Genomic DNA, 17,590 nt, shown 5'->3' with positions numbered 1-17,590 from the left:
GCGTCATAAGTTATCAAGTAAGGCAGTTTGGTGTGTATTTCTTGGGTATAATGATATACAAAAGGGCTACTTATGTTATGATCAATCTCGTCATTTGCTACGAGTGTCTCGCCATGTCATCTTTTTTGAAACTATTTTTCCTTTCTAGAATTTGAAAATAGTTTCTAGTAAGAATACTACAGACAAGTTTGTACTTTTGTCCATGGTGGACGACGAAGTTGCTAGTCCGAATAGTCCTCACCAATTGTCTTTGTCGATGAGCATAATGGTAATTCATCTGGGTCACCATCTAGTCCTAGCTCTTCACACTCTCACGGACCAGCCTCGTCAGAGCTTGGTTGTACTTCCGCTGACTCTTCATCTGAAGCCTTGACTAGTCCCCCACCTCGACGGTCTTCTCGAATCTCTAATGCTCCAGTTCACTATGGCTATTCTCCCAATCGATATGGCAAGTCTTACGCACATCGTGCTCTTCAATCATCCTTGGTTTCTACTTAGATTCCAACTTCGTATGCTAAGGCCGCTTTAGACACCAATTGGCAGCAAGCCATGGCTACCGAAATTGAAGCTTTGGAGGAGAATCATACTTGGAGTTTGGTTGATAAACCTCCTGGATGTACAATTATCGGTAGTCGATGGGTGCACTCAGTTAAGCTTACTGTTGATGGAAAGATTGATCGATATAAAGCACGATTGGTTGCTCAAGGGTACAAGCATGAATACGACATTGATTATGAGGAGACATTTACCCTGGTTGTTGATGACGACGATGCGTACGTAGAAATATTCGTTAGCTATTGTCGTCGCTCGCTTTTGGCATCTTCATCAGATGGATGTCAAGAATGCATTTCTTCATAGGGATTTGGACGAAGTTGTGTATCTCAAACCATCTCCGGGATATGCTATCCTTCGTCCTAACCTTGTTTGTCTTCTTCGGAAGTCTCTTTATGGCCTCAAACAAGCTCCACGAGCTTGGTTTGATAAGTTTTGATCGACAGTATGTTCGGCTAGCTTCTCTCAGAGTTCGTCTGATCATTCACTTTTCCTTCATCGTTCAGTTGCAGGTATTACTATACTTTTCTTGTATGTGGATGACATCATTATTACACGAGATGATATTGACGGTGTTGCTCAGTTGAAATCATTTCTTCATGCTTCATTTAAGATGAAGGATTTGGGTCCTTTCACATACTTTCTGGGTTTGGAGGTTGGGTATACCCCTTCTGGTATTACGTTGGGCCAACAGAAGTATGCGTCTGAGGTAGTTGCTTTGTCTGGTTGGACTAATACAAAGGTGGTTCTTACGCCAATGGAGGTTAACACCAAGTATGGTAGAGACGATGGTGAGCGTTTTCCCGATCACACACTTTATAGGAGGTTGGTTGGTTCACTTGTGTACTTGATGATGACTAGGCCGGATATCTCCTATGCAGTTCAGCTATTGAGCCAGTTTGTTTCATGCCCTACCCGTATTCATTATTCGGCTTTGCTTCGTGTGATTCGATATGTTTGGGGGACAGTTTCACGTAGCTTATTCTTTCCATCAGTTTCTACATGTCAATTAGAGGGGTATTCTGACGCTGACTGGGCTGGTTGTCCCGACTCTAGGCGATTGATTACGGGATGGTGTATGTTTCTTGGCTCATCGCTGGTTTCTTGGAAGTGTAAGAAGCAGACTCGCACATCCAAGTCGAGCACTGAGGCTGAATATCGCTCTATGTCAGCTGCTAGCTCAGAGATTGTTTGGCTTCGTCGAATTTTTCTATATCGATTTGGGGATTCTGAAGGTCACGTAGTCCAGTGTCGATCCTCATTGCATGCATAACACTAATGCTATTCGACCTTATCGCCAACAACTGTTCATCATGAGAACACGAAGCATATCGGTGTAGACTGCCATTATATCAGGGAGCTTGTTGCCGATAAGACTCTCATCATTCGGCATATTTCTTCTCTCGATCAACCCGCTGACATTTTCACCAAAGCCATGACACATTTACGACATCAGTTTCTTCTCTCCAAATTGTTGCTTTGTGATACTCCGCACCAATTTGCGGGGGGATGTTAGCCTATGGGCTGAGTTATAATTAGCTGATACATAAAATCAATTAAACCAAGAGTTATTAATGGCTTGTAATTCTTCGATAATTAATTGATAGTTTAATCATTCAACTAGCATGTTTGCATTTCGGTTGTAGTAGCATAATTAGCTAGTATTTGAGTAATCATAAGTTGTATAAATGTACTACCTATTCTATTGTGAACAGTATTCAAAAAATCTGCAATAAAACTTCAGTTTATAATTCTATCAAATCCAAGTAACCTATAATCTGTCAACACACTTTTAACAACCTAGTATGTTGATAATAATTATAATAACCTAGTATTATTATTATTATTATTATTATTATTATTATTATTATTATTATATTAAAAATGCATATGACCAGTAGGAGAGCCATGAACTTAGAGCCCGTTTGGATTGGCTTATAAGCTGGTCACACCAGCTTATAAGCCATTTTTTAACTTATTTGGGTGTTTGGTAAAATAGAAAACAACTTAAATTAAGTTTAAAAAAATGCTTAAAATGAGCCAAAATCAAGAAGTTGCTCAACCCCAACTTATTTTTTTGGCTTAAAAGCCATTTTGATTTGACCAACAACTTTACCCTTTTATCCCTTATATTTTCTGTTAATTCCAATACTACCCTTCTAAAAATCCTTTAAGCACTTTTATCCAAACACGTAACTGCTTATTTATAAAATAACTTTCAGCACTTAAAAATTACTTTTAAACACTTATGCTTAAAAGCCACTTTTTTTTCTAGCTAATTCAAACGGGCTCTTAATTATGGAAGTTGGATTCAAAAACATACTGGAGTACTGTCACACTTGAAATTTGAACCTATGACCTAAATCAAAATATTGAGTCCTCTTTGCAATTGTCCTATCTCCTTACTCGAGATATCCGAGACAGCTCCGTAAACTAATAATTTATAATAGACTAACCCTTTATCCTTATGTTTTGAACCACTTGAATCTTCACTTATGATAAGGAGATTGAACAATTTATATATAATCAAAAGTTAAAACAATTCATTTTCATCCTATTTAATTTACATTTCAATTATTTATATATATATTAAGTGAATTTCTGAACATACAGACGAAGTCTGATCAGGTAAAGATTCTTGGATGCTGAATCCGTAACTTTGGTGTAGATCCTCGATTGGGTGTGGGGGCGTGGGGGTAGGGTGGTGTGAATAGAATGGTTGTGTAGTTTGAATAGTGACTAGTCAGACTTTGGATTGGCACGAAGCAAAAGCAGGCCAATCATTACTTGCCATAAAAGAGCTTTAACATACAGAATGGTCCTACACCCAATCTTTCCAAACTCTTCTTGTGTCCAGTTAACTACTTAGAATTGTGAGATGCCAAAAAGATGAAACTCCTTTCTTACCAACTTTAGCTTCTTCACTTTCCTTTCTTCTTGATGCGTCTTACTACACCAACGACTTTTTGTTTCTCTGTTTTCTTTAAATCTATTTTTTATCGCCCGACTATAAAAGAAAAAAGAAATAATCTCTTATATCTACTTAAAATTTGAATGGAAAAAAAATAATTCTACGCATGTAAAAGAATTTCCTATATCATTTTATTTACGGAATTTCTGCAGAAAACGTCATATAACTAAAATATTAATATAAACATTCATGTCGTATTATTGCCTATTCGTTATTTGCAAATAGTAGTAGACAAACAGAACGTGTTGCTACAGGCAGGGCGGATTTACCCTTATCCTTATGGTGTGAATCTTCACGATTGACACAAAGTTAAAACAATTCTTCATGAAAAATTTCACAATATGTATATAAATTTGAAAAGCATAAACGAAATCAGGAAATAAGGATATATTTAGTCTGGTGACTATTTTTGGAATAAAGAGCTTTAACCTCAATCTTTAGTTTTGTGTCCAGAATTGTGAGATACCAAAAAGATGAAGCTCCTTTCTCACCAACTTTAGACTTTCTTTTCTTTCGAACTACACCAAGCATCGCCCGACTCATTAAAAAATAATCTTTTATATGCTGTAAAAAATTTCCTATATCATTTTATTTTCTAGTTGTACTATTTTTATTTTTTCTTTTCCTTTCATTAGTTTTTTGCCAACGAATTGATTAAAAATTGATTAAAACGAAATAAGGATATATTTTATTTGAATCAAATGAATGATGAGTTTTTTAGTGATAGTTTGGTGGATTATGTACATATAAAAAGCATTAAAATATTATTTTTAATGAGGTTATTTTAAATATATTTAAAAAATAAATACTCATGAGAAGAGTTATAGTAATATACGTGAGTTGTATTTTATTTATATTGTATTCTCTTTTTTTAATATTCTCTTTCTTTAATATGACTTTATAGTGCTTTATTTATTTATTCTCAATATAAAATGTGACACCGCTTATGAAAAATCTTGCACACGTCACTAGGCCTACAGGCAGGGTGAAAAACACTCCATAATACTAATTAATAATTGGAATGCCATAGACATATCAATGAACAAGTATTTCGCGAGTCTAAGATTACAACCCCATGATTTAACTTGATAAGAAAGCATCCGTAACATCATTAGACCTATCAATTTGATAACTGTTAAGATCTGAATGTTCCCTACGTACACGCAAAGTGGTGATTGCGATTATTTAACAAAACGTCCTTGGATGAAAACGCCAACACGAGAAACTTTCACAAGGTTTCTTCGACAAATAATTGACACGTTTGCATGATTTACAGTGTGATTTTTTATTATATGGTTTTAAAACATTAAATTTGCATTCTGTATTTATCTTCTATATCTAATTCTATCTAATTTTCTTTTTTTAGTCGGATCTCCAGGAAAATCATCACCATTAGCCACCATCTAAACATTCGCAAACATCAAAGGATGATAGCGGAATATATAGGATTTCTTCACCTTTAATCAGAATTTTTGAGGTAGAACCCTAGGTATGGAAATAATTCTGATACGGAGTGCTTTCATTAGTCCTTTAATGGATTGTGTGAATCTGGATTAGTCCGAACCTCAATACGAGTACCAGACACGGGCCGGGGTGGGAGATTAAAAAAAAAAAAAAGGAACATTCTATTTAATGAGTCAAAAAAAATGTCTTTGAGAAATTTTTAGTTCTTTTTAACTACATTTTGCAAACATTAGATAATGGATAAATAATGCAATTTTTAACCCTTTATCACAAAGCCTAGACGCGTCGACTTTCACAAACAGGAAACTAATTGAAAACAGCGCAAAAGAAAGAAAAAACCATGCACATGCAGTAGCTATTGCATATACATATGTAAAAATAGTCAATATCATGCAAGCTCTTGGATGCCCTAACATCACGACGAAGGAAAGTTTTACAACCTCAGCAAAATATAAAACTAAAGATATATAGGGCTAGATTGTCTTTGAGAACACTCTAAAGTTGTTTTCCAACTACAGTTGGTCAATTTTTTAGAGATAATATGTGTGTATCAAATTTTGAACATTTTCCTCATTGCTCTATTCATCACCTAATCGACATAGTAGCCCATCAATATTCATCTGTATATACATCAATCTTTGAGCAAGCTTTTATCCAACAATTCTACAATCCAAAGCTTATCTTCAATTTAATTTCAAAGAAGAGAGGCATCAAAATTTGATAGCTTCTTCTAGTACTTTTCCATCATTAGTTCCCATGACAATGTTCATAATTGCTTTTCTGGTATTATGTCTCATCCCTCAGCCTGCACAAGCCATCACCAGACACTATGAGTTCAATGTATGATATATTTGAAATTAATTTTCATTGTCTTGCAGAAAATATGCATATTTAGTTTTTCTTAGAAATGCTAATAATTGTTATTTGGAATATTTATTGTAGATTACAATGCAAAATGTCACAAGATTGTGCCATACAAAGAGCATAGTGACAGTCAATGGAAAATTCCCGGGGCCTCGTATAGTGACAAGGGAGGGTGATCGTCTCCTTATAAAAGTCACCAACCATGTTCCCAACAATATTACCATTCATTGGTATATTATAATCTTTGGACCATGTATATTTTTAATACTACATTTGCGTCCTTTCTGTAGAGATTTAACATAAAGACATGACGGTCTCAATTTTTTTACATTATCAATATATTTTAACATGTTGCAGTAGATTAATTAATTAAAACTGCGGAATTAATTGTTAGTAGATGTTTCATTAGTAATTTCCTTCTTCTTTTTTTTCTCCTCTGAACAGGCATGGAGTTAGACAACTTCGTAGTGGATGGGCAGATGGACCCGCATATATAACACAATGCCCCATTCAAACTGGCCAAACTTATGTATACAACTACACAATTGTTGGCCAACGAGGGACTTTGTGGTGGCATGCACATATTTCATGGCTAAGATCTACTCTTTATGGTCCTCTTATTATCCTTCCTAAGAAGAATGTCTCTTACCCTTTTGTCAAACCATACAAGGAAGTCCCTATCATCTTTGGTACTATTCAATCAATTAAACATTCACACAAAATAAAATTAATTTTTATGAGCCAATTTCTCCATTTAAATTAATACTCATTGTGAAATTTTCATGATGTTTAGGAGAATGGTTCAATGCTGATCCTGAGGCCATCATTAGCCAAGCTCTACAAACTGGTGGAGGCCCAAATGTCTCTGATGCCTACACCATCAATGGCCTTCCAGGGCTCTTGTACAATTGCTCTGCAAAAGGTACTTTTTGTATATCCAATGTCTTCTTTAGTGCAATCATTAAATATAAAAGATTTTACACTATCTATATATTCTATTCTATGTGGCTTGCAATTGGCCTTTCACCATTATTTATTGGTTAAACTCTATAAAAGATCAATGCTTCTTCTATAAAATATCATGTAATTGACTTCTAAATGACCAAATAGCCTTTACACTCCCATATTTAATGAAAGTTGTCGTAATCGTGTCTGACCCCTCGATCTTTCTTTCTGGAATGAGTCAGGCGGCAAAGCGTTTAATCCTGATAAAAGAAATTGTCTTAAATTCCACTCTCCAAGTATCCGTGGTGAATCAGTTTGAGTGAATTTCTTAACTCAATCAAAGCCAAATAGGCACTACAAGAAAAAATATATTTGACAACAAAAAAAATTTTGTTGCCATCGATTGATTATTGTTGCAAAAAATACTTTTGGCAACAAAAAAAATATTTTGTTGCATCAACTTTTCCTAAGTAGTAAAGTGTTATTGCAACAACATGCAACAATTTTTTTTTTTTTTTTTTGCCAAAAGTACATTTTTTTTTGCAACAATAATCAATACAAGTAAATATGGCATCAAAATTAAATTCTTTGGCAACAAAAAAAAAAAATCATTTGCCAACAATAAAACTAAATTGTGGCAAAATATAAAACTTTTTATTGTCATTTCTATACTTTCTTGTAGTGAGGGAAAAACAAGTCAAGAGAGAGTCTCTTTCCGATTTAGTGTACGTACACATTTGAACTTTTTAGTACTCTTATTATCTTATATTCATAAATTCTAACTTATGCTCTATAAATGGTTTGTGGCAGATACATTCAAGCTAAAGGTTAGGCCAGGGAAAACATACCTTCTTCGTATGATCAATGCTGCACTAAATGACGAACTTTTCTTCAGCATTGCAAATCATACACTCACAGTAGTTGATGTTGATGCAATATACATTAAACCTTTTGAGACTGAAACAATACGTATAACACCAGGACAAACTACAAATGTTCTTTTAAAAACCAAATCTGAATACCCTGATGCCACTTTTCTCATGAGTGCTAGGCCCTATGTCACTGGCCAAGGCACTTTTGACAACTCTACAGTTGCTGGAATTCTTGAATACGAATCGCCAACACTTCATTCGACTAAAACAATGAAGATACTTCCCATGTTTAAGCCTATTTTACCTCCGCTAAATGACACTTCCTTTGCTACTAATTTCAGTAAGAGGCTTCGAAGTTTGGCTAACTCTCAATTTCCTGCTAACGTTCCACAAAATGTTGACAAGCATCTCTTTTTTACAGTAGGGCTTGGAACAAACCCTTGTGACAAAAACCAAACTTGTCAAGGTCCTAACGGGACCAAATTTGCAGCGTCGATAAACAACGTGTCATTCGTACAACCTACAACTGCTTTGCTCCAATCTCATTTCTTTGGACAATCAAAGAGTGTTTATAGGCCTTATTTTCCTGTTAATCCTTTGAATTGGTTCAATTATACTGGGAATCCTCCAAATAACACAATGGTTAACAATGATACTAAAGTTTTGGTACTTCCATTTAATACAAGTGTTGAGCTAGTTATGCAAGACACAAGCATTCTTGGTGTTGAAAGTCATCCCCTTCACATTCATGGCTTCAATTTCTTTGTTGTTGGCCAAGGTTTTGGTAATTTTGATTCTAATAAGGATCCTGCTAACTTCAATCTCATTGACCCTGTGGAGAGGAACACTATAGGTGTGCCATCCGGCGGTTGGGTCGCTCTTCGATTTTTAGCTGATAATCCAGGTTGGTATATTAAATCAATTCCTCTGTTCCAATTTATGTGACACTAATACTTTTTTTAGCTTGTTTAAAAGGAATGATACCTTTAAATGCTGGAAAATTATTTAACTTTCAAATTTTTCGTTTAACCTTGACTAATACTTTTCACAAGTTTCAAAAAAATCCTTTCTTTATTAAAGAGCATATCAGTCAAACGGTATCACATAAAATAAAACGGAGGAGTATGAGTTATTTAAAGACTTCAAAACTTTGAACATTTTGGGAAATTTAAAAAGGACTAATGTAATTAATGACAGTTTTTAATTACTTGTAGGTGTTTGGTTCATGCATTGTCACTTGGAAGTGCATACAAGTTGGGGATTGAAGATGGCATGGCTTGTTTTAGATGGAAAGCTTCCAAATCAGAAACTCCTTCCTCCTCCATCTGATCTCCCAAAATGCTGATTTCTTGGTTTCTATTTGCAGAACTGACCTTCAAGCTTTTGCACTTTCATTTCTTGTCTTCATCTGTTTTGTTCCCTTTTATGTGGTTTGGGTGTGTTCGCTTGAACATTTCATTTTTGTTATAACTAAGTGGCTTTCATTTTCATGCCATGGTCCAAGGAGAGGATGAATAATTGAGTACCTTTTGTAAGTTTTTGAGCGATAATTATATCTATGCAAGTGAAATAAATGGTTTTTATTCCTTACATCTTTATGTCTTGTGTTTCATATTATCCTGATTTGAGGCATGGATGTTTGGATTTGCACATCAGAAATTTTCAGCAGTTATCTCTTTTGGGGATAGTTGTATGGTAAATGGTCCTGTTTTTTCCTCATTAACTTATGGACTTTTTAGATCATGAAGATATTTAAAATATTATAAGAAAATATTAGACCATGATCTAAAATTTTGCAAGTTATTATGAACGTTAGACAACAATCTAATATTTTGTTAGTAAGGTTTAAAAATATATGAGGAAATATTTGTTATAATTCATCTAATCATTAGCCATGGAAGATTTCTTCCATGCTACAAACAGAGAAATGAAGATCAAGAATGAAGAACAATAAAACTGTAAACAGAAGAGAGAGTAATGAGATGATATTGAGAGTAGATTGATGATGAGAAATGTAGAGAGATGATTTGTATATTGATCCTTACAAAATCTGATTACAATGTAGAAGAGTAGTTGTTTATCTACACAACTAACTCAACTAGGCTCCAATAACTAGTTAGTTTTAATCACGATTAACTTATTGCTTTGTAGAAACTACACTTAGGTCCCTATACTTCTAACTTTTTCATTTAACACTCCCCTCAAGTTAGGTGGGATGAAAACTATCAAGAACACCTAACTTGGATTTTAAATACTCATGTTGAACTCTATCTAATCCTTTGGTAAAGATGTCAGCTGGCTGATCTTTAGTGTGAATGTATTGAGTGGAAACCAACCCTTGTTGAATCTTCTCCCTTGTGAAATGACAATCTATTTCTATATGCTTGGTTCTTTCATGGTAGACAGGATTAGCTGCTATTTGTAAAGCTACTCTGCTGTCACTAAATATTGTAGCTGGTTGTTTCACTTCAACTCTAATTTCCTTCAAAACTCCCAATAAACATGTCAGTTCTGCTACTACAGTTGCTAAGCTTCACGCATTCTGCTTTACGCAAAGCTTCTAGACACCACTGTTTATTTCTTTGACTTCCATGATGCTAAAGAATCTCCAAATTTGATCATAAATCTAGTGACAAACATTTTTGTGATTGGGCAAGCTGCCTAGTCTGCATTACAAAAAGTTGTAACTTCATGACTCTGATTGCTAGAAAGTACTAGTCCTTGTCCTATTTGCATCTTTATGTATTTTATGATTCTCAATGCAGCATCTAGATGTAACTTCTTTAGTGCTTGCAGAAATTGACTTAAAATTTGAACTCCAAAGGAAATGTCTCGCCTGGTTACTGTTAAATATAACAATTTCCCAATCAATCTCTAATATAAGCTTTGATGTACTAGTTTGTATTCTATATTGTCTTTTGTATTATTTTCCTTCACAGCATCATCATATTGCTTAGTAGTTAGTTTAACATTTGTGTCAATAGAAGTAGTATCTGGTTTAGCACCTGATAAGCCTACTTCTGAGATTAACTCTAGAGCATATTTCCTTTGATGCATTATAATACCTTGTTTGGATCTAGCAAACTTAATTCTTATGAAGTATTTTAGTTCCCCCAAGTCCTTCATCTTGAATTCTTGTTGAAGTAATCCCTTAGTTTTTTGGATGATTTCAAGACTATCACCAGTTATTAACATGTCATCCACATAAATCAATATGATGACAGTTCCTTGTGTTGTTTTTCTAGTAAAGAGAGAACGATCATATTGACTTTGTACAAACTGAACTGAGCAGTGCTTCATATAACATTGCATTCCATTGCCTTAGTGCCTGTTTTAATTCGTACAAGAATTTCACAAGTCTGCATACTAGCTTCTCCCCCTGACTTAAAAATCCTTGAGGCAAGTCCATATATATCTCATCATATAGATCACCCTGAAGGAAGGCATTATACACATCCATTTGGTGTATAGGTCTCATCTTAGATACAACCAATGATCACTGATCTAACTGTTACCATGTTGACAACCGGAGAAAATACTTCTTCAAAATCAATGCCTTCTTTTTTACTGTACCACTTAGCAACTAGACTAGCTTTAAATCTTTCAACCTCTCCCTTTGCTTTATACTTCACTTTGTACACCCATTTACACCCTATAGTTGACTTGCGCTCAGATAAAGGAACCACTTTCCATGTATTGTTGTTTTCTAATGCTGCAATCTCCTCTTGAATTGCTTTCTCCCATCTTGGATCCTTTATAGCATCCTGATATCTAGTAGGTTCCACAATAGCTGAGAATGCAGTGATGTAGTTCTGATAGTTGGTAGATAATTTATCATAAGATATGCACGTTTATCATGAGATATGTACTTGTCTAGAGCAAATTTGTCATCATGATGTACATTAAGTGACACAAAATCCTTCATCCAAATTGGAGGTCTTTTATCTCTGGCAGACTGCCTATTTGGTTGTTGTAGTTGTTGTTAAGATGGATCCTATGGTGCTAGAATCAAATCAAGTTCATCAATATTCTGATGATGTATGTCATAGTGAAATTCTTCAACTACATTTTCTTGTAACTCAGCCGGTGCACCATAATTCGGTGATGCTGGTGGTTGCCGTCTTGTCCCATCTTTGTGAGTCCATATTGTTGCTTGAATTGTCTGTTTTTTGAACGGAATAACTGTCTTGTCCTATCTTTGTGAGTCCATATGGTTGCTTGAATTTTCTAGAAACACGGGAGTAACATCATTTTCATTTTGATTGAATGGAAATATATCTTCTTTAAATATAACATCCCTGTTGACAAAGAACATTTTATCAGTTAAATCATAAAGAACATTGTCTTTCTGCATTTCAGAATATCCCATATGAACTGCAGGTTTGGCTCTTGACAGTAACTTATCAGTTTGAGGTATTAAACGCCCTAGAACTCTAAGATTTTGTAAAGAATGTTTCCTATTATACAACACTTCATAAGGTGACTTATAGTTCAATACAGTGCTAGGTAGTCTATTTATCAAATATACAACAGCTAGGGTGCAATGTCCCCAGAATCTAATTGGAATATTTGCTTGAAATCTAACTGCTCTAATAACTTCTAGTATATGTCTATGCTTTCTTTCAGCCACACCATTTTGTTGATGTATATAAACAAGAAGTTTGATGAATTATCCCCTGATCTTTGAACATTTTTTCACACACTGAATTTATAAATTTTGTGCCATTATCAGTTCTGATAGTTTTTACTGTCTTGTTAAATTGTGTTTTCACATAGATCAGAAATTATCTTATAGCAACACAAGTATCAGATTTTTGCTCAAGTAAGAACACCCAAGTCATCCTTGTAAAGTCATCAATAATAGTAAGAAAGTGTTTATTTCCATCATATAGGAATTTTATAAGGACTCCATAAATCCATAGGTGTCAAATCAAAATGCTCAGTACTTTTTATTGTGCTAGAAAGAAATAGAAGCCTTGTTTGTTTAGCACAAGGACATACAGTACAAATGTCTAGATTTTCTTTTATTCTAAGTAAACTACTAGAACACAATTTATTAAGTACTATAGATGAACTGTGTCCAAGTCTTCAATGCCATAAATTGATGTCAAGACTGCCACTATTGGAATCTGTAGATTTTGATACAACTAGACTAATATTCCTTCCTCGATTGTCAAAATATCTCAACAACACATATAAGTCCTTCTCAATTTTACCAATCCCCTTCACCATCCCAGTGAAGAGATCCTGAAAAAGGCAAAAGTCAGGAAAAAAGGAAACAAACCATTGTAACTCTCTTGTTAGTTTAGATACAGAAAGTACTTAAACTGTGGAACATGAAGAACATTTGATACAATGCTTCTATCAAAAATGGAACTAGCTCCAATGTGGGACACATATGATACATCACCATTAGGCAAGTATACTGGTTTAGGAATTTATGTCTTTTGGACAATTTCCTTATCTAATAGTCCAAGATCTGATGTCATATGATTTGTGGCACCAGTATCAATAATCCAATCAGGACTATTAGGTGTTAACAGAGCTAGATCCTAAGGAATACCAGCCACATTAGCACATATAGGAGTAGAACCAACAGGTGCATAATTTGTAGAAGTTTGACTCAACAGCTGCACAATTTGATCATATTGACTCCTGGTGAATGGTGCTGAGCTTGTTCCTATTTGCAAGTTCTGAATTCCATTTGAGTTTGATGGTCCAGCTTGATTCATGTTTGTCAACTCATGCTAGTATTCTGACCGTAAGAGAACATAGATTATCCGCCTTGATGGTTTCCACCTTGATCACCTTAAGACATCTCACCAATAGCATTGTCACAATACCCATTGTATACAGCACTTCCATGATTTCCATAACCATGCCCACTAGCTGCGCCTTTCTTCTTTGATTTAAAATCAGCAAGATATCCTACTAACTTATAGCACTGTTCTAGTATGTCCTTTACATTTGCAGTAGTCACAAACAACTCTTGATTATAGTTGTTGTTAGCAGGTTTCTTGAACTTCTGATGGTTATTATAACCATTCTGATTTCCATTATAAGCATTACCATGGTTTCTTGCATACATCACCACCTCAAACTATCCATTAGACATAGCATTTGCCCCTATCATACCAGCATTAGCATTAGCAGCCACAGACCTTTGACTCTCATTATTAAGGACCATAGAATAGGCCTGATTTACTGATGGCATTGGGTTCATCATGAGGATTTGGCTCCTTGCTTGGCCATATGACTCATTCAAACCCATCAAAAACTAAAACAATTTCAGTCTCTGTAAGTGTATCACAAAATCATTTGTTTTGGATAGTTACAACTAGGTTTAAGCATTATAGCATCAAATTCTTCCCATAGAGTTTTTTAACTTTGAGAAATACACAGAAACAGAAGTTGTTCCTTGTTTCAAATCAGCTATCTCTTTATGGATGTTAAAAGTTCTTGAACCATCTAATTTGTTAAATTGTTCATACAACTCTTCCTAAACTGTTTGTCCATATTCAGCATACATAATATTGCCAAGAAGGTTCTTTGAAACTGAGTTCATAACCTAAGAGAGTACAATAGCATTCACTCTCTCCCAATGATTCCACAATGTTTCTGGGAAGCTTTCCTTCTTACATGTACCATCCACATGACCTAGTTTGTTTCTTCCCATTAAAGCAATTCTCATAGATCTATACCAGATTGAGAAATTCTCTATTCCAACTAATTGAGATGAAATAATCTGAATTTCACTAATATCAGAAGAAGCTAAAAACAAAGGATGACTGTAATCAATTTCAATGTTTTCTTGAACCTGATTCACATTAACTGGAGCAGCAGTTGCATCATCTCCATTTGCGCGTAAACACCATTTCCATTTAAAGACTTCTTGTTGATTGATTTAACTACAGCTTTTACAGCAATTCAGCAGAAGCAAGAACACTTGATGAAAACTGTAGATTCTTGTTTAGATTTTTGTAGCTGCAATTTCTTGTAGAATCTTGCGAACAAGATTAGTGATTCATGTTGATCTTGTAGCCTGCTCTTATATCATGTTATAATTCATCTAATCATCAGCCATGAAAGATTTCTTGCATGCTACAAACAGAGAAACGAAGATCAAGAATGAAGAACAATAAAACTGTAAACGAAAGAGAGAGTAATGAGATGATGTTGAGAGTAGCTTGATGATGAGAAATGTAGAGAGATGATTTGTATGTTGATCCTTACAAAATCTGATTACAATGTAGAAGAGTAGTTGTTTATATACACAACTAACTCAACTAGGCTCCAATAACTAACTTTAGGAAGGTAGTTAGTTTTAACCACCATTAACTAACTGCTTTATAGAAACTACATTTAGGTCCCTATACTTCTAACTTCATTGTTTAACAATATTAGACGTGAGTCTAAAATTGTCCAAAAGGTTAATTTTCCAAGGGCTAAAAAAATCAAAGTTGATGATGTAGCTAAGTTTTCATGGCATTCTACCTTTACGTAGTCTCGATCCACAATAGAAGACTCGGGTGACTCAGTTGAAGTGAAGAAACCCAAATAAGGTCATTACGCATAATAGTACTGCTTCATAGAGCAAATCAAGGGAGCCAAAATATTAGTATATGTTATAATAGAAATCTTTTTTATGTATACGATATTCGACTTTTCAAATTTTAAAAGATCCAAATAGACGCGAAAGGAAATATTCTAGACAAATCAAGCTATGTCATAAACTCTTCTGGTAATAAAATTAGTTTCTTATAACCAAAAAAAAATGTAACGAAGATGAGGGTTATTTAGTCGGACAAGTGGATTCAAATACCAAACGATTAAAAAAAAAAAAATGAAAGTTGTTAATATCTAGGCTGTTAATATAGGTGCATGGACAGAACACAGGAAATGATGAGAAATGAACATCTAACAACTAACTAATTAATTAACAACATGAGGTAACAACCATATTTAAGGGCAATTTGGGATTAGTAAGTTATTGTGGCTGGAGACCTTGAGATTGAATAGCTACAAATTACCCATTTCTGGCTGATAAAATGATAGTACTCAATCCCTTTCTTTTCTTTGGATTTAGTTTTGAGTATTTTAATTTTCACTCAAACTACAGAGTTCAGTTGCCACTCATGACATTAAAACTGACTTGTTTAAGCGCTCTAACAATAATTAACAAACTGACTAATCAAGCTTTTCTACATTTGAATAATTAATCTCTTTGAAAGTTTTCTTCCTACTTGGCTAATCTCCAAGCATGCACAATATGGGGCAACAACAACTTGATGTAAATTAGCCTCCTCATACACTTGCCCAAAAAAGAAAGTGACAAGTCCAAGCAAGCATGCACAATATGGGGCAACAACAACTTGATGTAAATTAATTAGCCTCCTCATACACTTGCCCAAAAAAGAAAGTGACAAGTCCAAGTAACCTATAATCAGTCAACATATTTTGAACAACCAAGTAGATTAATGGTAACAATAAGTAGATAGTGGACCTTTCTTCGTCGTATTTCTCGTGTGATTACGATACCCGACCAACGGACCAAGTTGGGTTGATGGGTCTTATATTTGACTACCATTGCTTACACCTTTAATTGGGGTGTAATTTAGACGTATCAGTAATAAAAGTACTTGACGTACAGTTTTATTATGGGAGAAAATCGTTGAAGTTAGGCTCAGTTCGAAGCTTAATGAAACAAAATTCAACAAAAAAAATTATTATAACTCCAACATAGGTCTTTAAATTATAGTATGTGATTTTAAGTTTATCATTTAATATGTATAAATTTTATAATAATTGAAACGAGATATATGTAAAGCATGCATACTATAATGAAAATAGATATTCCTTCCTTTTTTACTTGTCTGTCCTGTATACTGAAATAGATGTCCACTTTTATTTGTCTAGTTTGGAAAACTAAGATATAATTTATCATTTCATACCTATTTTACTCTTGTTATTAATTATTGAGTTGAAAACTTCAAGGAATTGTTAGTGGCTGCGCTAACTTTTAAAGTGTGATTGATTTCAACCATTAGATGACTTAGTAATAATTAGGAGTGATATAGTACAATTATCATTCTATTTATAGCCCCTTAAGGGGTGTGCCAAGTTAATACTCCCGCCGTCTCAAATTATTTATCGTGGTTACTAAAAAAAGTTGTATCAAATTATTTGTCGTTTTAAGAATTCAAGATACAATTAATTACATTTTTTTCCATTTTGCCCTTAGTAGAATTTTGTCATTAATGGAGATGACACATACATAGAGTAAATATTTAATGGGGAGCTATTACAACTTAGACATAAATTAAAATTAGTCAAATATCCCTCCTAATTAATACTCCCTCTGGACCAAAAAGAGTGTTCACTTAGCCTTTTTTTCTTGGGTCAAAAAGATTGTTCACTTATCAAATCAAGAAAGAATTAACCTTATTTTTTTCAGATTTGCCCTGATTAAATGTTATGTGATCAAATCTCAATGTCTATTTAATTAGGAGCAGTTTAGTCAAATTATCTATTTTTATCTACGAGTTAATATTTTCTTAAGGGGTGTACAAATGACTATATGGATACTCTTTTTTATCCGAAGAAAGTATTTCTTAAGGGGCGTATAAAACAAAAAACGATAAATAATTTGACTCGGAAAGGGTACAGAACAAGTAAAAATAGACGGAGGGAGTATAAATAAAACTTATGAAACTTGGTTTTGAAGAATTAGACAAAAGAAATAATGGAGTTGGTTGGTACTAGTAAAGTAGTAAAATACTTCACAATTTCGCATTGTATTTGGTGAACCAAAGTGTTACAAAGTTGGACCTACCGGACCATCTATCTATATAATATAATAAAAGAAAGTTCATGAACCCAAATACCAAACTCCAAAATCATTTAGATCCAACCCACCGTTAAA

The 17,590-nt window shown here is 34.1% G+C and overlaps 2 protein-coding genes across 2 annotated transcripts; both read left to right on the top strand.

The window, feature by feature from the left end:
• The first annotated feature begins 549 nt into the window (after positions 1–549).
• LOC132048652 (uncharacterized mitochondrial protein AtMg00810-like) lies at positions 550–1,825 on the top strand. Its single transcript, XM_059439353.1, has 2 exons — positions 550–835; positions 1,059–1,825. The coding sequence occupies exons 1-2, from the start codon at positions 550–552 to the stop codon at positions 1,823–1,825; spliced, it is 1,053 nt and encodes a 350-aa protein (XP_059295336.1).
• A 3,802-nt stretch (positions 1,826–5,627) lies between these two features.
• Positions 5,628–9,258, top strand: LOC132049570 (laccase-17-like). The gene is made up of 6 exons (XM_059440433.1): positions 5,628–5,827; positions 5,930–6,081; positions 6,296–6,540; positions 6,645–6,773; positions 7,607–8,572; positions 8,883–9,258. The coding sequence occupies exons 1-6, from the start codon at positions 5,744–5,746 to the stop codon at positions 9,011–9,013; spliced, it is 1,707 nt and encodes a 568-aa protein (XP_059296416.1). The 5' UTR covers positions 5,628–5,743; the 3' UTR covers positions 9,014–9,258.
• Positions 9,259–17,590: the final 8,332 nt, after the last annotated feature.

The sequence above is a fragment of the Lycium ferocissimum genome, chromosome 3 (genome assembly GCF_029784015.1).
Source record: "Lycium ferocissimum isolate CSIRO_LF1 chromosome 3, AGI_CSIRO_Lferr_CH_V1, whole genome shotgun sequence".
NCBI classification, from domain to species: Eukaryota; Viridiplantae; Streptophyta; class Magnoliopsida; order Solanales; family Solanaceae; genus Lycium; species Lycium ferocissimum.
Note: the sequence above shows the minus strand (reverse complement) of the source record. Positions and strands in the feature narration are given on the sequence as shown.